A 21,715-nucleotide genomic window follows, 5' to 3' on the forward strand; every position below is an offset into this window, starting at 1 on the left:
TTGGAAGTGTAGTTCTATTTGCAGTGTGCGACAGGTTTCCATAAATTTGCTTTCTGATTTTATACGGACATTTAATAAGAAAAGTTTGAAGCAGAAAATGAAGTTGTTGCAAGATTTAGATCCTTGCAGAGTGAGACAAATGACAGGTTTGCGTGGTCATTCACTGGCTTGTCTTTCCAGGAGAGTATGCCAGAGTGTTTTTCATCATTTCAGGATGCTAGCAGTGCATCATAATAAAGTGAGAAAATTAGTGAGAATGTTGTATTATGCTAAGAGTCCAGCAATTATGCTTAAACAATTATGTGCTGCTCTTTTGCATGGTTCTGAAATAGATGTGAAGAATATTTGTGAAGAAATTGAGTTTTGTTACTTTGGTAGTAAAGATGAGAATGTTCAAATTGACCCTGTAGTAGAGGGTAATGTGGAAGATAATGTACAGGTTTCCAGTACAGATAATTTTCAGAAGGAAATTGCCACGTTTCAGATGAAATCAAGTGAGAGGCCTAATTTCACTTGTTTATGTTGTCGACGCACTTATTATAAGAATCAGACTAAGGTAGTGGATTTATATGCAAAAAGTGAAAGGGAAAATAATAGTGAATGGAAGGATTTTGCCACATACTTGATGGTAGAGAATTATTTTGATTTGGGATCGGATCAACGTGTGTGTACTTATTGTTGTAATAAATTAAACCAAAACCAGATGCCTGCTAGGGCAGTTCATAATAATCTGGAATTGGTTGAGATTCCTTCTGAATTGAAGGATTTAAATACTTATGAATCTATTTTGATTCAAAGTATCCATCCCTTTCAGGCTATTGTAAGAATGGAGCCAAAGACAGGGAAGTTGCCTCCAGCAGATTTACAGAGAGGATTAAAGGGAAGAGTTGTTTATTTGCCTCTAGATTTGAACAAAAACATTAACACAATTGGAATAGAAAAAGTGGAAGAGGAACCTCTGGTTATCTTGGTTAATGGGGTTCCGACAAAGAATAAGAAAATATGGCAAGATTTAGTGGATGTTAGGAAAGTCAAAAAGGCAACAGTGTATTTGAAGAAAAATAATAAGTACTATAAGAATGTATATGTTGCAGAAGAGGAAGTAAGTGATGAAGAGGATAGCGATTTGTGTGCTGGCCAAATTGAGAAAGTAGAGACCTCTAAAAGTGAAGAAATATATGAACATTATAGTGTTCATCCTTTGCATTCCAAGGAAGTCATGGGGAATGCTATTGAGTTGTTTCAAATGAAACAAGCCAAAGGGAGTCCCATTAGTGTTTGGGAGGAAAGTTTGGAAGCTCGGTGTTTCCCACAGCTATTTCCCACAGGTCAAGGAGGAAGATATGATGAGCGACCTCATCAAATTCCTGCGTCTGAATACCGGACTTTACGATTGTATGCAGAAGATCCTAGGTTTCGGCAATGCATTCCCTATTTGTTTCATCTCCTGTTTGAAAGCGATCTGTCTGGACTGTCATATGCAGTGAACCACATCTTAAAAAGTGGTATACAGATGCGAAACATCTCGGCAAGTGACTTTATGCATAAAGTCAATGTCCAAGACAATATTTTGGATTCTCACTTAATTAATCTCATGGCGTGTCAGCGTGGTACTAATGAGTACTGGTACCGTCGTCATGGTGATTTAAAATGTATGCTGAGGAACTTAGGAACTCCAACATGGTTCCTCACTCTGAGCTGTGCCGAGTATGGCTGGGAAGACTTACTTGAATTTCTACGAGAGGCAAATGGAAATATTGAAAACATTGAATTCAAGACACCTGGAGAACTGTGTTCTTTGGATCCAGTGAATGTATGCAGGTACTTCAATCATAGATTTGAAGCTATGATGTCTTTCATCACAAATAAAAAGAATCCACCTCTTGGAGAGGTGTTGGATTTCTTCTGGAGAAAGGAGTACCAAGCAAGAGGTGCCCCTCATATACATATGTTGTTGTGGATCAAGGATGCACCTAAATTTGGAACAGATCCGGATGAGTTAGTGATGAATTTCATCGAACAGTATTCTACGTGTGCTGTTCCAAACGCAACGGAGAAGAAAAGTCTAAGAGAACAAGTTCTACGTTTCCAAAGCCATCGTTGTGGAAAGTACTGTCGTCGTAAATTCAGAAACAAGGACAAGTTCTACACCAAATGTCGTTTCAACTTTCCACGACCGGTGATTTCTAAAGGAAGAGTGAACAGTTTGATGTCTTCGCTGCGACATAATGTGACGAGAAAATCACCCAAGAATACATACAATTTGAAAAGGAACGAAGAGTCCAAGTACATCAATGACTACAACCCAGTGATTTTGTCCATGTGGAATGCTAACATGGATATACAGTTTGTGGCTGACAACTGTATGGCTGTGGCTCGGTATGTGACATCTTACATCACCAAAAAAGAAAAGACCGAACTGAAGGATATGTGGGAGGACATTTCCCATGAAAAGAGCCTCAGCAAGAAGTTGTACAGTTTCAGTCTGAAGATGTTGTCGCATCGAGAAATCGGAGCTTACGAATGTTCTGACCGATTGTCTTCAGCAAGTCTCTATGCCAAATCCAGGAGTCTCGTTTGGGCGAGTCTTGGTCTTGCTGCAACGCGAAATCGAGTTCTAAAACCTGTCCGGGAAATTGAGTATTTGGCAGAAAAGGAACCAAACAGTACCGACATTTTGAAGACCAACATGTTGGATACATATTATCCAAATCGAAGCAGTCACCTTGAGAATGTTTGTCTATATGAGGTTCTCCAAAATTATATATTCAAGAGGAACATCAAAGAAGATATTGAGAAAGGAGTGTATGCTGTAATTGGAAGTGAGGGATGCCTGGTCAAGCAAAGAAAATGCCAATTAGTAAACCATCGAAAATTGAGTGGTGAATCTCCAGAAAAAAAGGAGTTTTTTTATTTAGCACTTTTGCAACTTTTCAAGCCTTGGCGTGCAGAAGAGGAACTGCTTGGAGATTTCCTCTGTTACGAAGACTCTTTCAATGCAGCCAAGGAGTCCATAGAATGTCCTGCTTTTTCTAAATATCAAGAAATGCTAACTTTGGAAATTGAGCAGGAAGCAACGATTGCAGCCGAGATTGCCAGAGACAGTTCTCAGGACAGTCAGAGTTCTGTTTCATTGAGTCAAGATCCACTTGGAGGACCTATTATCGAAAATGAAGCTGCCACTGCTATGAATGAAGTGGAAAGAGCCATGGCACATGCTCAGGAGGATTCAGTTAACTTAGAAGACTTGGAAAAACAACTCAACGTTGAGCAGAGGAAAATATATGATGAAGTTACCAAGGAAATTGAGCACGGATTAAGTCATGAGAAGAACAAGTGCTCATGTACATCGTTGAAGCCTGTCCGACTGTACGTGAGTGGAGAAGCGGGAACTGGAAAAAGTTTCCTCATTAAAGCAATCTCTTGTTATTTGCAGGAAAGGACTGAGTCATCGCTGTCTTGTGTTGTCACCGCTCCTACTGGACTGGCAGCACATAACATTAAAGGTATTACTTTGCATCGTCTACTGATGCTGCCGGTGGAGCATGACAACAAATTACAATACAACAAGTTATCTGGAGATGCTTGCTGTGAAGTTTCAAGAGTCTTGAGGAAAATGAAACTACTTATCATTGACGAAGTAAGCATGGTTTCCAATGTCATGCTTGCCTTTGTGCATTTGAGAATGCAAGAAGTACTTAAAACTGAATATGATGTGTTATTTGGTGGGAAACACATCATTGTTTTCGGAGATCTTCTGCAGCTGACACCAGTAAAAGGTCAACCTGTGTTCAAAATACTCACGCATGAAGATACCAGGAAGTGCCTAGGGAGCATTGGCAACGTCAATATATGGTTAAACTTCAATTATGCAGAACTGCATCAAAATATGCGTCAGGCAAAGGATGAAGATTACAAGAATATTCTACAAGATATTAGAATTGGAAAAGTGACTGAGCATGGGAAAGAAGCTTTAAATGCACGATTACTGTCAAATTTATATCCCAAACAAGAGATTGTGCCTGAGAATATTTTTCAGAAAATTACTGAGAAGAAATCCGGGATATGTCTCATGCCAACTCTTGCAGAATGTGCCATCTTCAACAACAAAATGTTGAATTTAGAAAAGCAAGAGATTGTGAAACTTGAAGCTATCGACAAATTAGAGCATATGGGATCAACAATTATTTTGTCAGACAATTTGAAATCAAAATTGGATTCATTAGAGAAGACTATATCTAAAACAGCGGGTTTTGAAAAGACTTTGAATGTGTGTTTAAATTGCCGAATTATTTTGAGAAGGAATTTACATGTAGAAAGAGGTCTGGTAAATGGATCAATGGGTAATGTTGTTGATTTTGAGAAATACAGAAATAGAGATGGAATAGAATTTTTAAGAATTAAATTTGATGGCATTGAGGAAGTACAGCAAATTGGTCGTTGTTCTGCTAGGTTTTTGCTTGTTAAAGATTTATATGTTCGCCGTAAACAGTTTCCTGTTTGCTTGGCATATGCGGTGACAATCCATAAATCGCAAGGTTTAAGTGTAGACTGTGCATTGGTGAATATTGGCAGTTCTGTGTTCAAGGAGGGTATGGCATATGTGGCATTGTCACGAGTTAGAACTTTATCGGGATTGTACTTGATTGACTGTGATGTCACAAACATTTGTGCGGATCTAGATTGTGTTAAGGAATACAATAGGTTAAGAAGAGAGTATGCGCCACATTTGCCTCAATATCCTTTGTTTGAGAAACGTGTGGTAGGCCGCAAACGTAGAAATAGCAGTAATAGTAGGGAGGTTGTTGCAAAAAGACTAAAAGTCAATGAACCGAAAATTGTTAGCAGAAAGAAAGTGGATTCTGTTGAAGATGTTGTCGGTTTTCAATTTGAAAACAGTTCTGGTGTCAACTGCTATGCAAATGTAGTGGTTAATGTTCTCTTTTCACTAGAGAGTTTAAAAGAACAGATTCTGTTGAATTCTGAACAAATTTTATGCTGTTTGTTGAATTCTGTTTTCGAGAAATGTAGCACTGATCGAACAAAAGTAGAAAGTGTGTCTGAAGTTCGTTATCTGTTAGATGAATGTTCAGGTCAAACAGACTTCTCTGAAAATAATCAGCAAGATTGTCAGGAGTTTTTAATGTATATGCTTGATATATTGCAAGTTGAGGGTGTAGATGTAGATCACCTGTTTGGGCTTTCTTATCAATGGCAGCATGACTGCGAGAATTGTAGGGTATCAAGTACTACTAGTGTAGACTCAGAAAGATTTATATATTTAACTTTGCCAGACAGTAAATCAGTCTCCTTTAATAAGCTAGTAAATGCAGCGGATCACAACATGGAGTGTAGCCAATGTAAATCTGAAATGATGTCAACATTACTTATACGTAGATATGGACAGTATGTCATTTTAATGATGCAACGATGTAGGCCTGATGGATCAAAATTGTCAACTTTAATAAAAAATGTTGTGCCTTCTCAGCTTTCAATATCAGGAAGGACTTTTGTAACTGTAGCAATTATCTATCACGATGGTCCTTCAACAACTTCAGGACATTATACAGCTTATTTAAAGTCTCGAAACGGCTGGTCATTCTGCAATGATTCCGTTGTAAGTTTCAAAAAAAAATTGCCGTTTGACCTTAAAAATTCTTACCTGGTGTTTTTAAAACCAAAATTTTAAAGAAAGAATCTCGAGATTTCCTGTGAAGAATTGGAAAAGGTTCATCAAGTTGAGGGAATGTAAGTCTGCAATGCTGTCTAGATTATTGGTCCAAAACTTTTAATTATAATGTTATTTTGTAAAATCCGACTATATAAACCTGATGCAAGTAAGTCTGCTTCATAGTAAGCAGTATCAGTGTCATAGGAAAAGGAGAACATGAGTGACAAAGAAGAGTAAGATATTAGTAGTCCAGGATTGTGAAAATAATCTCAAATGTTTTCTTTTTGCAAGTTGCGAAAATAGAAAATGTCGGGATTTGATTGGAAGAATTACAAGACTTGCGAATCGCGGCAACATGATTTGGCCTAGTGGAAACATGTGATAGAATGAGAGAAGTCTTTTTTTCTATGTAACATATTTTTCGTATCGATGGAGGTTTTCTTTCAGAAAGTGGCGGGCTGAAAATATTTATAGCACAACAGAGTGGATGCTGTTCATAGGAGATCCTTCGACGTCATTGAAAGTAAGTTAATTTTAAGGAGTTTTGAAATCAGATTTCTTAGGTTGTATGGGTTTTTTAAACACAGTCATTTTGATTGTGTTTTTTTTTCCCCGCTGTTACATGATGAATATCTTCAAGTCACTGATTTAAGTGAAATTTGATACATTCTGAGAACAGCAAAAATAAACCATTTAACATGTATAATTAATGTTATGCTTTTTGTACTTATGATATACATTTAGAAATGTGAGGTAGATATGGAGAAGCTGATTTTCTGTAAGTGTCAATTTTAATGCTTACAGTGCTGTACTTCTGGGTACTGTTTTTTAAAAAAAAAAAAAGAAATAGGCCTCACCTCAAAGAAAGCTCTTGAAAGTACACATCTTATTTGCATCCTAAAACAATCATTTAAAATGTTAGACACAATTTTATGATGGCTTTACATCTTTTTTGCGCTGCATTTGCATCACTATTGTGAGACATTAGCAGTGCAAAAAAAGCACCATGTTCCAAAATAGGCCTCAGTTATTCAACATCAAGATACAGTTTTTTGTAAAATATATATATTTAGGATTGTGTAGGGGACGTAGAGAAGCAGAGACTTCTGTAAATGTCAAAGTTGTTGAAAAACTGTTTGTTCTTGAACCTTTTCCCTTGTCTTTTCTAATTTTTAAGTACATGTTTTAATATTTTTGGAAATGTTTGTTCTCTGTTTCACAGATTGAAAGTATGAAAAAATACTTTAAAAAGGTAACAAGAATTATAAGGTAAATGTTTTCTACTCTTTTTACCCGCAATGCACTGCTGATGATGTCACTGACACTATCTCTCATTTACTCTTTATAGCTGTCTTTCTTTTTACATTATTCTCTGTTTACTTCCCTTATACTAACTCTTCTTTTTTTTAAAAAATGTTTTTTTAGTTCGCTTAAAGTTCGCGAACCGGTCAGCGAACTTGAAGCGAACCAAAAGAAATAGAGCTTGCCAGAGTGATAAACATTCTAGCAATTTTATTTGAAAGGGGAGGTAGTTCTGAAAAGAACTTTTTTTTTTTGTTTTTGTTGTTTTATATATTTTTTTTTTTTTTCTGAACATTTTTTGATTTTTTTGTATTTTTAGAACAGTTTTATGTTTTTTTTGTGTTTTTTATGGAGGGGAAACAACAAAAAAACAGGCATTGAAAACGGCTCAACAGGAGCAAAAAAAAAATTACTTCTTGGGTGCATTAGGGCACTTATGGTTTTCGAACACCATATTAATCAAGTTGATGCTCATGTTCCCATACGACAACATTGCACCGCAATATATACAAGTAAACCTCATATGTTGGAAATTTGGTTGAATATTTGGCACAGTTTCCTGTGCCTCTCTTCCTGACAAAGACATTGATGAGGTAGATCTGGCCACAGGAGTTGTCGGGGGATTGTCTTGTAGGTCCCTTAACTCAGCCCGGCTGTAGTTCAAGGGATGCCACCTGGTCATATGTCGATGCATAGTATAGTTGCCCATACTATATTTCTTCTCTGTGCCTCTTGACAATCTGTAATCACAGATGAGGCAGGTGGCATATTTCGCATTCACCTTCTTCTCCCCTGGAGGGATGGAAAAAAACTGCCAGATGAAACTAGTTTTTCTCTTTGAAACACGGGGCAACTCTGGGATAAATTGTTGTTGATCTGGATCCTCTTCTTCTTCTTCCTCCTCTTCCTGCTCTCTGTTGGAGGTAAATTGACTGGGTGGTCCTCTCTTCTTATGAGGAGGTTGAGGTGGTGGTGGGGGTCCACCAGCTGCAGCAAGTACAGAAGCCATTGCTCAATTGTAGGTAAATGGTCTTTCTCTCACCAAGATGAAAGTCAGAGTGAGGAAATAAGGAGGGGTTTACATGATTTGGGAAAAGCAAAAGTTCTGAACCAATGAAAAGTGTTATTTTTAGGTCACATGACCTAGTCATACATCATTTGGAAACCAAAAGTGAAATGAACCAATGAAAAGTTTGATAAACAAGTCACATGACCTGTTCCGCTTACGTTACGCGGTGCGCGCCGCGTCCTGGATCGCTTCCGGTTCGCGGTCCGGAGCACTTCCGGGAGCGCTAACGCGGCGCGTCATTAGACGTATTACGCGACAACGTGATACGTCGCGCTTCCGCGACGCGTCACAGTTCCGCTAACGTAACGTTGACCGGTTCGCGGACTAGGTCGCGGCATCAAGATGAGCTAACGGAAAGCTTCCTGGTTCGCGAACTAGAAGCGAAGGAAAAAAAATATAAAAAAAAAAATTATTAATAAACATCTAAAATATATTTTAAGATTTAAAGAAGAATACATTTTACAGTTACAGATGTTAGCTTTTAAAAAACCAATGAAATTCACAGAAAAAACCATAGGTTATAGACCATATATAGTTAGGAATTTGCATTTACAAAACCTTGAAAATTCAGTGAAAAAACCATAGGTTATAGACCATATATAGTTAGGGATTTGCATTTACAAAACCTTATTTTACTCGCATAAAACCATTGAAATTCCATATATAGTTAGTTGCGCTAACTATATATCGCGCACCCGCAATCCACTGCTGATGATGTCACATATTACATCATTCATGACATGGTCAGTGACATCACTGATGACATCACTGATGACAACATCCAGTGACTGTATGTTTCTGTAAAGTGTAAATATGTCTTACATATTGAAGAATGAGTGGATGTATAAGTGTCTGGATGAAGGATTTAGTAGGTGCATGACTGACTGTATGAGTGAGTGATTAAATATGTCTCACTGAGTGCATGGGTTAGTGACTAAACTGTCTTAATTTGTGCATCATTATGTCTGTTGTTCTGTAAACTGCTGCATGTGTTGATAAGTAGCTATATGAGTAACTATATGGGTTATTGATTGGTAGCCCAGGTATTTGTATGGGAGACTGAGTGTGTGTGTGGGTGGCTGGGAGGTGTATGACTCTGTGCATAGATGTGTGAGCAGTGGATTCACTAGATGTATGGGTTCAAAAGTGCATGTGGAAACAGCTGTATGGGCGGTTGACTGTGTGCATGAGTGTATTGGTGAGTGAATGGATATCTCAGTGCTACATGTCAAAGTAAGTACATATGTAAACACAGTACATGTGAGAGTTGACATATATAAATTACTGTGCATAAGAGCCAGTGAATGTGTGAGTGGCTGTATGGATCATTGAGAACTTGTATCAGTGATTGTATAAGAGAGTAAATATGTGTTCGAATATGTTTGAATAAGTAAGGTGTGTATAAATGTATAGTTGAGGAAATGGAGGTGTGATTGATTCTTTGCATGACTGACTAGGTGTGTGAGTAACTCCATGAATGAGTGACAGTCTGTAAGTGTCTGTTTACACTGAGTGTATCTAAGGTTATATTAGAGTCTGAAGAGGTTCATCGTATTATCATATGAATGATGTCATCAGTGATGTGATCAGTCATGTCAAATGAGATGTCATCAGTGATTTCATCAGTGATGTCATTTGAGATGTCATTTGAGATGTCATCAGTGATGTCATCAGTGATGTCACTGACCATGTCATGAATGATGTAATATGTGACATCATCAGCAGTGGATTGCGGGTGCGCGATATATAGTTAGCGCAACTAACTATATATGGAATTTCAATGGTTTTATGCGAGTAAAATAAGGTTTTGTAAATGCAAATCCCTAACTATATATGGTCTATAACCTATGGTTTTTTCACTGAATTTTCAAGGTTTTGTAAATGCAAATTCCTAACTATATATGGTCTATAACCTATGGTTTTTTCTGTGAATATATATATATATATATATATATATGTATTACCAATACTTTTCCACCAGCCGTCGCACCACACACTAGAGGTGCCTCCTCAACGCAAGGTGGACTTGTGTGTATTATGCCTTGTCTGCAACAATCAATCATTCAGTTGCCAAAACTTTGAGCGCACACTGGAGCCAATTTCTTTTGAAAGATTTATTCGAGTGTCGGACTGACAAACGCGTGTCAGCGAAACCGCCTTCCTCAGTGTCAGTTTGTAAGCGTTTTGCAAATGATTAAATAAAGTTACCATTTTCAAAACAAACAAAATAATGTCAGTGACATAGAAACAGTTCATCAAAGTCTTTGTAAATGGGCAGACATGTTGGAGTGTTGATAATTTAACCTTCTCAACATACGTTTGAAATATATATATTCATGCCATATGGAAAATATTTAATTATACAATGTTGCTCATGCATTTCATTCCGCATTATTCACATTGCTCTGTTATTTCAAGTGAAAGGGAAGCAGGAACGCTTAATCATCATTGTCCCTTCACAAGTTAGTTACTCCGCCCTGAATGGGCTCACGCTCTACTTCCCAACATTTAACCTACATTGTAAATTTATCATGTTATCAGTAGAGGCTCATACTTATTGGGCCCAGAATGGGCTATCCCTCTCTATTCAAAAATCAATCTGCATTTTATTCTGCCCTTATTTACAAGCAAATGACATTCTAAATATTTCTCTCATGCTGCAATCCAATCCAAATCAACATCAACACCGTTGAAGAAAACAAGAGTTATCCTATTGTTATTCTATACAGTTTGGTAAAACGCAACTCAAATTGAACCAAAAAGATGCAATTAAGGGATTTTTTTCCTTGCACTAAGTGCAAGGCATGCAGAAAGAGTTAAAAGGTGAAGGAATATGCTGTTCCAGGGGTGAAGGCTAAAATAAAAATTGGCAAATTTCTTAATTGCAATTCAGACCACACAGTGTATTGCTTAGTTTGTCCCTGTGGAAAAAGATAAGTGGGGTGCACTATTCACCTCACAAAAAGAAAATTCTTGAACACCTTCGGGCAATTAAAAATAAAGACCAATCATATCCTGTTGCTCACCACTTTCAACTCCATCACAATAGTGATAGCGATCAATTGCAATTCTTTTGTCTGGATCAAGTTGAGAGAGGAGAAAGGGGTGGAGATAGAGTCAAACGTTTAGGTACACTAGAATCAAAATACATAATCAAATTGCAAAGCAAGGCTCCATGGGGTTTCACCAATGAAGAGGAAATGTGGGTTCATATTGGCTAGGATTATTTTAATAATGGGAGTAATTTGGAACAATATTTGGTAAGAAAATTAGTGCGATTTGAGTTGCATTTTACCGAACTGTATAGAATAACAATAGGATAACTCTTGTTTTCCTCCATGGTATTGATGTTGATTTGGATTTGGTTGTAACAACTGCATTGTGATACCCTGCAGGGAGAAATACAGCGCCATTACGTTACACATTCCGACGGAATCCCATATCGTACTATCCATGAACCTTAAGAGTCCTCAGCAAACACATCAGGTCTGGACTATGATCCATTTGGGGCCCACTGGTAATTTTATCGACAGCGGGTTGGTACAACGCTTAGGGTTGACCTGGGTGCCTAGTGACAAGCCTGAGAAAGTGTTAGCGGTAAATGGCACTCCTTTGAAGTCACGTCCCTTCACCGAGCACACCAAGGTAATGGAACTGGTCCTAGAGGGCAGCCCCCAGGATCATTGGGAAGAGATCACCTTAAATATCATTGAGGCACCTCAATACGAGATCATATTAGGAATGCCATGGCTATGGCAACACAATCCAACCATGGATTGGAGACTGAAGAAAATGAGCTTTCACTCATGTGAATGTGTTACCAATTGTATGAAAAATAACAATACTCACCTTTTGGCTCTAGCTGATGGGTATCGGGTTGCCACTGCAGCTGAGAAAGAAACGGTATTACCCACAGATTACGAATTGTATAGGGAGGTTTTTAGTGAAGTGAAGGCAGAAAAGTTACCCCCACATCGTGACTACGATTGTTGTATTGATCTGGTGGAGGGGGCCTTTATTCCATCATGTAGAGTATGTGCATTGTCGGACCCCGAGACCAAGCATTTACGAGAATACTTGGAACATTTCAGTTCCATCGGATTAATTCGCCCTTCACGTTCTCCAGCTGCTCCCCCTCTATTTTTCACGGCGAAAACAAATGGCGATTTGAGAACATGTATCGATTATCGCTTTTTGAATAAAATTGCCATCAAAAATCGATACCCACTTCCACTCAACTGCTGGATCAGGTGAGGGATGCCCAGATCTACACCTGTCTTGATTTGAGCGGGGCCTATCATCTGGTGGGGGTCCGTGAGGGGGATGAGTGGAAGGCCGCGTTTAAAACAGGGTATGGGTTGTTTGTGTACCTGGTGATGCCGTTCAGGCTGTGCAATGCCCCGACGGCATTCCAGTACTTCCTCAATGATGTGCTGAAGGAATATATAGATCAATTTGTTACCTTGTACATCGATGACATCTTGGTCTATTCAGTTATGAAAGAGCAGCATGTAAACCATGTAGTCCAGATTCTTAAATGACTGCAGGAAAACAGTTTGTTTTGTAAGTTCAGCAAATGTGAGTTCAGCGTTACGGAAGTTGAATTTCTGGGTGTGATTTTGAGTCTTCAGTATTCGGTATGGCTGTGAGAAAAATAGAGGTGGTTCAGGATTGGCCTGTGCCCAAGAACGTCAGGGATGTACAGTGTTTTTAGGGTTCTCTAACTATTTACAGAGATTCATCTCCCATTTTTCACAGTTGGCCTCTCCCATAACCAGAATGTTGAGAAAAGGAACTCCTTTTCTCTGGACTTCCGAAGCCACAGAAGCTTTTAATCTAATGAAGAAGGCTTTCTGTACCGCTCCCATTCCACACCATCCACAAACAGATGTTTAATTTATAGTCGTAGCGGACACCTCGGATCGGGCTACTGCAGCAATGTTGTCTGAACAAGATAAACACACTGGGCAGCTGCACCCGGGGATCTTCCTCTCCAAGAAACTGAACCCAGCAGAAATCAATTACACGATAGCCGAAAAAGAACTTCTGGCCATAAAATGGGCATTTCAGGAGTGGAGACACTATCTTTGGGGGGGCTCTACACTTCCTTAAAGTATACTCGGATCATAGAAACCTCCAGTTCATGAGAACCGCAAGACACCTATCGCAGAGACAAATGCGGTGGATGTTGTTTTTTGCGGAATATGATTTTTTGATTACTTTTCGGCCTGAGTCCGACAATAAAAAGGCAGACTACTTGTCCAGACAAGGGGAGGACACAGCACCTTGACAGGAAACCCCTGAGGCCATCGTGAATCCAGAAAGAGTTCTATGTGTAGTGCGATGGAACAATTTCTTTGTCAAGTTAGAGCACATAGGACACTGAACCAATGGCAGCTCTGGGCGGCTCAAGGCATCAACCAGACCCTCAAACATGGGGTACCTATGTACAATAACAAACTGTATTTGCCAACTCATGCTCTGCGGTTGAAGGCGTTCAATTGGTGTCATAATGCATTGATGGCGGGTCATCCTGGGCTTAAGAAAACTTTACAATTATGGACACACCACCTCACTTATCCAAACATATACCAACACATACTCGCATTCCTATACAATAACTTATCCAAGCACACACTGGTCCATACAGCCACTCACACAATCACTCACTCTCACATATAGTCATTTATACACTCCAAAACCCACATATACTGCCTTTCACATATGCAGTTACTCACACATGTACAACTGTGGCATCCATTAACTCACCAACACACCCATACAGACACTCACCCACCCATACAGCCATTCACAGATGCACTCTTAAACCTATACACCCAGGGAATCATCCAATCATCCACACATAGAGTCACAACACAGATACTCAGGCACCCATACAGATACTCAGACAACCTATCGATAACTCATATATATCCTCATTTAGTTACTCACCAATCTATGCAACTGCTTACACATCAACTGTGCTCGAGCCCGCTATCTGTTTTGGCTTGTGTCTACCCCCAAAGATAATAGTTCAAGCTCAGAGGAGGAATTTACAGATCAAGGTGAAGGCAGTCAAGGGGGGTTGCAAGGAAAATTAGATAATGATTGCCAGGTATTGACAAAAAGGACAATTTCACCAGACATTAAAGGTAGCACTGTTGATACAGTTCGTGAGATTGAGAGCCAGGAGAACCAGGCCCAAAACACCCTAACAGAAATTCAAGAGGACCAAAGTTTAAAACCGTCCAGTCTATTAGCAGGCAAAAACAAGGAGTATTCCATTTTCCAGAAAACTAAGATCTCTCATCCTTCAATACCTTCAATACCGCAGTCTCTACCTACTCCCCCGCAACAGCCTCACAAGCTGGACACCCAAAGTGTGAGGGATCCACAAGGTGACCAACCTCAGCCTTCCTTTTCTTCTCTAACTTCTACTTGTGCTCTCCCTCTCCTTTTACGGCCAATGGGGCATCCCTCTCCTCCCGTGTTATAACCGGAGCTGCTTAAAGCTAATAATCAAGTAGTTTTGAAAACAACAGGACCTGCAACAGGACCCATGACAGGATCAGCTATAGGACCCACAACAGAATCTGGCCCCAGTTTTCAGTGCATTATAAAAAGCATGCTCAATCTAATCTAAGACACTTAGAACACAGCAGAAACACCTACATACACTAGGGAACCCTATGCATTGGGGTACCCCTGTGTTTAGCATGACCTCCTCTGTATTTGGCATTAGTTAGTAACTGGGTCATTGCATGAGTACATGGGTACTGACAGGATGATTAGAGTACTGGAGAGTGCATGGTGAATTTATAAGTGCTTGTGTTTTGGCACAGTAATTAGATAAGGACATGGAACTGGCTGGGTGACTGGAGGAGTGCATGGGTAGTGACAAGGATATGGCTAGACTGCATCAATAGTGCTCAGGGGATTGTAGCAGTGCATGTATTAGTGCCTGGGTCTTTGCATGAGTTCATGGGTAATGAATGGATGATTACAGTACTGCAAGGAGAGTGCATGTTGAATGTATAAGTGCTTGTTGTGAGAAGTTGGAATGGAATATGCTGTCCAATATTCTTTTGGGTTCCTTCCACCAGACCCCTTATTGAGGGTAGGTTAAAGACAACCTTTTTAGAAATTCATCCTAGAGGTAGCTGTCGAGAGCAGCCATCAGGCTAAGTCTTGGAGGAATGTAAAGCAGCTTGTTTTAGCAGTCTATAATCTTGTGAATGACCAAATGAAAGGAGATCCACACAAGGTATATATCTAAAATGTATGTATTTATTCTAAACTCATCTCTCTAGTCTCTTTATGAGGCGAGAGGCAAAAGTACATAAGGAAAACTTAATAGCATACAGTAAATTAGCACAATATATGTTGATACCTAGGGGCGTACCAAACCATATATCAATAAAGTGGTATAAGAACCACAACTTGCATAGACACAAGGCCTAGAGCCTTAAGAACCACTGGAGCCACCAGGAACCACACCAAGGTAGTGACACAGGGGAACGACGGGGGACGCATGCAGTGTGTGGAACCAGCCCCGAATCACCATTAACGTCTAGGGTGAAAGTTGCGGTTAGAATATTTAAGATAAAGGACACTTAGAAGAGGACTTGCAAACCCCTTTAGAACTATGAGGTTCTAGAGTCAACACCATGGGAGCACTGGAGTACTCCAGTTACCTCACTCAGGGAAGCCAGGTGTATAGGTTTCTTTGGTGTCAGGTTTCGTTGTAGTTTTCAATGGCAATCTGCTCCAAAGTGCTGCTGCCGTCCAAGTGGAAAGCGTATGGAGTGATCCAAGCCTAGATTGGATATGTGAAAAACCTGAAAGCAGAGCAGACAGAGTCTGAGTCAGTAGCCAGTGACCAGGAGCACGATATACGGATGCCCACCGATGCCAGGTGATTTCACATGAAGAAGGTGAAGCTTCCCTCTTCAGCCATGAGGACCAGGAGGCATTGACGATGACCAGGATCTGGAATCGAGCTGTCCCACACCGGATGTTGACTGCTGCTGTGTTGGTGCCCGGATTGGTGCCAACAAGCCTTGGAAACAGCAACCCATGCAGGAATCAAAGAAATGCTTCGGTGTAGACCAGCAAGGTCTGAGGGACTCACCACGTGGTGGAGAGTCAGACCACATCTGGATCAACCAAGGAAGCCCAAGGAAAAGTAGAGTTTCCCTTGTGGGGACCCACTAGTTGACAGACCAGGGATAACAAAGGAGCCTTGAGCAGAAATGCAAGAAGCGAGCTCACGGAACACTCATGGGTTATAGGCCCACAGTCTTCGGTGCAGAAGGTGCTCAGGGCCTGGACTACACTCACATCAGAAACTACCATGGACACACATATCCCCCATGCCCTTTGATGGGAGGGCAGGCGAATCTCACCACACGCACTCAGAGAGAGCATGCACTTTACACTGGGCCACAGTGCTAAAGTGCTCAGAGACCAGAAATCAACTAACATCGTGTCATGTTAAAAGGCAAAAAGTTAAGGGGTGAGCTTGCCAAAATGGCCAAGTTCAACAGTTTCCATGTGGAGGGTATCTACAGGAGTGACGGAGTATACTTCACTGATGAAGGGTATAGTGTTTCTGAACAACCTAAAGCACTGCATCCACACTTACATGTATCTGCAAGAAACAGGGGCTCTTTTTAGAGCCACCCAATATATAAACCTAGGTTTATATAAAAAAAATCGTACTTATTTTTGCTAGGATTCACGCACCCAGCATGACTTAGAGCAGTCACACTAGGGGGCCGCACTGAGTGCCCTGCACCCCTCGCGTTCTACCAGAGGCGGCACTGGGAGACACGCACCACTAGCGTTCACACCAGGGGGGCCACGCTGGGAGCAGCGCAACCCCTGCATTCACACCAGGGGGCTGCATTGAGCGCGGTGCTAGGGTCGCAACTACAATTGTTTTTTAAACTGTCCCCTTCATTAATTTACATTTGCCCCGGGGACCCCATCCCCCGGGGCATGCTCAAATATAATTTTTTTTAAATGGAGGCGGGGGCTGCCACCCCCTCCTTGCCCATTTTGGGGCCCGGGGTCAGGGACTGTGGGGGGAGTCCCAATGCCCCCACGGTTCCACCAGCTCCCCACCTCTTGTGGGAGCCTGCATTGCTTTTCCACATGCGGGCTGTTGACATGCAGCCCCATGATTGCTTCCAAAATCCAAAGAACGTTTGCTATGACAGGGCAGGAGCCGGCCAAGGGGGGTGGCGGTCCACAGGTCCATCAAGGGCTCAAGGAGGGGGGCTGCGTGGCTCCCCTCCCAACTACTGCACAGCCCCGGGGAGGTGGTGGTCCTCGGGGCTCAGGGGTCCATAACAGACCCCCGAATTTACATGATTAGTGCCCTATGCAGGTGGCATTCCCTGGGGCATGTGAGGGGGCCCGAGCTCCCCTCACAGGTTTAATGTTTATTAAAAAAAAAGAAGCCCCTGGGGTGGCGGTCCCTGGGGCTGTAGGGGGGGACATGTGCCCCCTACTAATATTTGAGAAAAGCCCCAGGGTTGGTGATCCCCGGGGCTTGGGGTGGCCTTGGAGGCCCCACACAAATAAAATACGGGAGGGCCACATGCCCTCCCGCTTATTATAAACATAGCCCTGGGGCAGCGAAGGCCCCCCGCATAACCCTCGCTAATATTTTTGGCCAGTGCCCTGGGACCTGGCCCACCCGGGGGCCTCAATTAAATGAAGCGCAGGAGCCTCAATGCAAATTTTGCCAATATTTTCTTAAAATAAAATGCTATTTTTTGGATTTGGGGGTCCTTGTGGGACCCCTGAGTAGGCCTAGGGGGTCAGGGTATTTCTACCCTTCCCCCTTTTCCTGTTTTTCAACTTTTGTTTTACTGTTTTCTTGTGACTCCATTCTACCAAATCACAAGATGACTGCCAACACTTCCTGGTTTTAAGCGTTGACAGCCAATCAAAGTGAAACTTGTGCTCTGGAGGGTTTACTACTCCACATTGTCTCTATATATCAAAACTTTTTTTTTCAAATTTCTCAGGAACACCTGAACAGATTTACACCATTTAACAAAAAGTGCTCTTTCTGAACCCAGGACTACCATTTTGCTAAATTTGGTGTAATTCCGTTGAGCAGTTTGGGCTGTAGCTGTAGATGTGTCTAAATCACATGGGGAAAATATGTTTTGGGACCCCCCTTTTTTCTCAGCCCCCGCTTGATGAATCACCCCAAAACTTTCAAGACAGGAGCGGGCTGCTAGTGTTGAAAAGAAGATTCGTCAACCGGCGCCAAAGATATTGAGAAAACAAAAAACTTTTTCCTATGGAAACCTGGTCCTAACTATAACTACCTACTGGCGATCAATGAAATAAAACACAGGTTTAAGGGGCGTTATAATTAGTTGGGCATTTCAGTCAGAGAAAATCTGCTGTTATAGTTAGTTCAGCTAACTATAACTTGCGTCCAGCAATGCACTGCTGATGACATCACATATTACATCACTTATGACATGGTCAGTGACATCACTGATGACATCACTGATGGCATCACTGATTACATCATCCAGTGAGTCAACCAACCCAATTTCTCACAAAAACCCTGAGCAATTTATCTTTGTATTTGCTATTTTTGATTGATTTGAGTCATACTGATTTTTATATTTCTGTATCCACTACTGATTTCTGACCCCATGAAATGATTTGAGTTTGTATTTTTGCTAATCTGCTACTAAACATTCATGGTTTAGAAATCTACTACCCTATGTTATCATTGTTCGGCCTAATTGCTTCACTGTCATTGATGTATTGTTGATTTTTTGAGCCATGACTAAGTCTGGTACTAATGGTTCATCAACTGGAGTGCCGCTTGTACTTGAGTTTGCACCACTGCAAATCCCATCTACCCTGTAATAGTAACCTTATAGTGCATTGCCCATAAATCAGTGGTGTCACAACCCACTTAGGTTGATTAACAGAGTCAAGTGTAGGCCTCACTCTTTAGGAAACACATTTATCGAGAAAATCATCACCTCTTGAGGCCTGAGGGGTTTTGAGGATTGGGAGTAAGACTGAAGACAGCAGCAGGAAAAAGCCCCTGGTACGCTGATACAGACCTTTCAAGTGCTGAATCTGAGACCAACTTGGAAACTTTTTCTTCAATATATCGATCTGGCCGATTAGAATCCTTGTACCCTCGGTAATGTGTTTTTTACTGTTCCAAGAACCAGTGAATTTATGATATTTTTTGTTAATCTAAAATACAAAAAAACATTGATACTATGTTTCCGTATGAGCAGTTCAGACACACATTTGGAGACATAATGTTTGACGAGGATTATTTATGGAATGCAATGCCACTGCTGTTGGTGATGGTTCTTACCTGCATCAAACCAAAGCTGAGGCCCTTCTGACACCAATTAAAGGCAGGGGGAGGACCAGAACACGATAAATGAGAAATGATTCCAGCAATCACAGCCGGATCCACGCACAAACTGCTGCCAACTTCCAAAATCATTGTTTTGTACTTGGACATGTATTCGAGGTCAGTTTCTGCCATCTTGTGGGATGCTTCGACCCCTGCAGTGAAAATGGTAAAGTAGTGAAGATTATTGTTGACATTGTTCTTTGATCATTAACATTCTTCCCAGTCAAATATCCAGAGACGCATGCATGGGAATAAAAACAGAAATGGTCAATACCATTCTGTAGATGCTGAAACACCATTTGCTAACATCATAACAAAAGAGTACAACTTTAGGACTGCCTGCGCTTAAAAATGTTTTTCGAAGCATTTACAAGGGGGTAGGGGTCCCTTGGAGACCACCTCCCATTTGCAAATAGGTTACCACCTACGTAAAGAAGGCAGTAAAATGCAAATGTTTTGTGACCGCATTTCGGTAACAAAGCCTTCTCACATACCACTGTGAGTCACTATTAGGTAGCGACGCCCTTAACATGCCCCATATTAATACAGAATTGCAAATCATTGTTGCATTAGGTAATAGGTTACCGAATTACAAAATAGGGCTTTGTATATAGAGAAATGCTTTTTTCTGGTCGCAAAAGGCCAGATTGTATGAATTGAGTCATTTGCAACCCAAAAAAATCATTGTACATTTGGCACTTAGAAATGTAGCTCACAGAACGCATAACATAACATAGATCATTCCCAATTTGATGTGGGTGACTTGAAAATGTAGCAAATCTGACTATTCTACTTGGTTACCCCCTATTTTTGCTTTTTCTGTATCTTATTTTTCCCTGTTATTGAACTCTGTGCACTGTGCATCTGTTAAAGGGGAATACAGTGCTGGTGCTCCCCCATTAAACATGGTTAAATTGGCTTATCTCCCATTGACATATTTATCTTGCAGACAAGTCCCTAGTATTTGGTGTAAAAATGTGCTCAGGGCCTGGAAGTTAAATGGCACCTATGGACTGCAGCAACTATTGTGCTATCCATACGCATGACCTTTAATGAACGGCTTGAGGCCTACCATGTGTAGACTGACTACAGCAGCCTCAAACCTGCTGTCAAACCTGTCAAAAGAACACTATTTGACTAGTGGGAATCCCTGTTTTTAAATATTAATAAGTCACCCCTAAACACACTCTGTTTTCCACACAATAGTGTCCCTGATATTTAAACTTGGCATGTTTCTCCATGGACTATCCCCAAAAAGTTATTTTCCTTCACCGGGCTATAGCTGTATCCGAGAAAATGTTAAAGTATGATTATAAACTTCAATCTCTAACTTTTAACTTGAAACAGCTATAATATTCATGAAGTCCCCTTGGCTGCTGAGGGTTGTTGGGAACAAGAACCCCTATTGTTGTCATAAGTAAGTCACCAACAGCTAGCTTACTCAGGCCTCATCATGGGCCCACCCCGTTTCTCAACTACTATGAAAATGCACCTCTGAGCACACTACTGGTTGGAGGATGTAGTCCCCTTGGCTACTGAAGATCATTGGGGGCCAAGAACCCCAAATATTCACAGCATTAGTCCCACACAGCGGGATTACTCAGACCTCATTGGAGTCCCTGCCCCTTTTTCAACTGCTCTGTAAACATGCCTCCTGGCACCCTATTTTTGTGGGAAAAAGTCTAGGGGTGAGAGTCTAGGTAAACTGCACTCTGCTGATGGTTGGCAGAGTTTTGCTTAACTCGGCATCCCAACCACCAGAGTTTACTGCCCACCCTATCAGGAACTCACGCACCCACTCACATACCCATTCTAGAGGTAGTAATTCCCCAACCTAAAACACGCCACAGGGCGTGTTTGCACACATAATCAATCAATCAATCAATCAATCAGTGACACTTATTAAGCGCGCTACATACCCGTAGGGTCTCAAGGCGCTGGGGGGGGGGGGGCGGGGTGCCGCTACTGCTCGAACAGCCAGGTCTTCAGCTTCTTCCTGAAGGAGAGGTGGTCTTGGGTCAGGCGCAGGTCGGACGGGAGGGAGTTCCAGGTCTTGGCAGCCAGGTAGGAGAAGGACCTTCCTCCTGTAGTCGCTCTTCGGATGCGGGGGACGGCGGCGAGGGCGTGGTTGGCTGATCGGAGGTGGCGTTTGGGAGCGTAGAAGTTGACTCGGCTGTTGAGGTAGCTCGGGCCTTGGTCGTGTAGGGCTTTGTGTGCGTGGGTGAGGAGGCGGAAGGTGATTCTCTTGTTGACG

The 21,715-nt window shown here is 41.3% G+C and overlaps 1 protein-coding gene across 1 annotated transcript in view; it reads right to left on the reverse strand.

Annotated features, from left to right (window-relative positions):
• The window catches only part of LOC147736954 (lysozyme g-like), a 198,243-nt gene that overhangs the window by 78,968 nt on the left and 97,560 nt on the right, over positions 1-21,715 (reverse strand). Inside the window, exons 2-3 of the mRNA XM_086934169.1 lie at positions 19,417-19,613; positions 19,151-19,289 (exon numbers count right to left, since the gene is read on the reverse strand). Of these exons, the coding sequence (XP_086790295.1) occupies positions 19,151-19,289; positions 19,417-19,613 (336 nt within the window). The remainder of the gene's footprint in view (positions 1-19,150; positions 19,290-19,416; positions 19,614-21,715) is intronic.

Source organism: Lissotriton vulgaris, chromosome 1_1, assembly GCF_964263255.1.
Source record: "Lissotriton vulgaris chromosome 1_1, aLisVul1.2, whole genome shotgun sequence".
NCBI lineage: Eukaryota > Metazoa > Chordata > Amphibia > Caudata > Salamandridae > Lissotriton > Lissotriton vulgaris.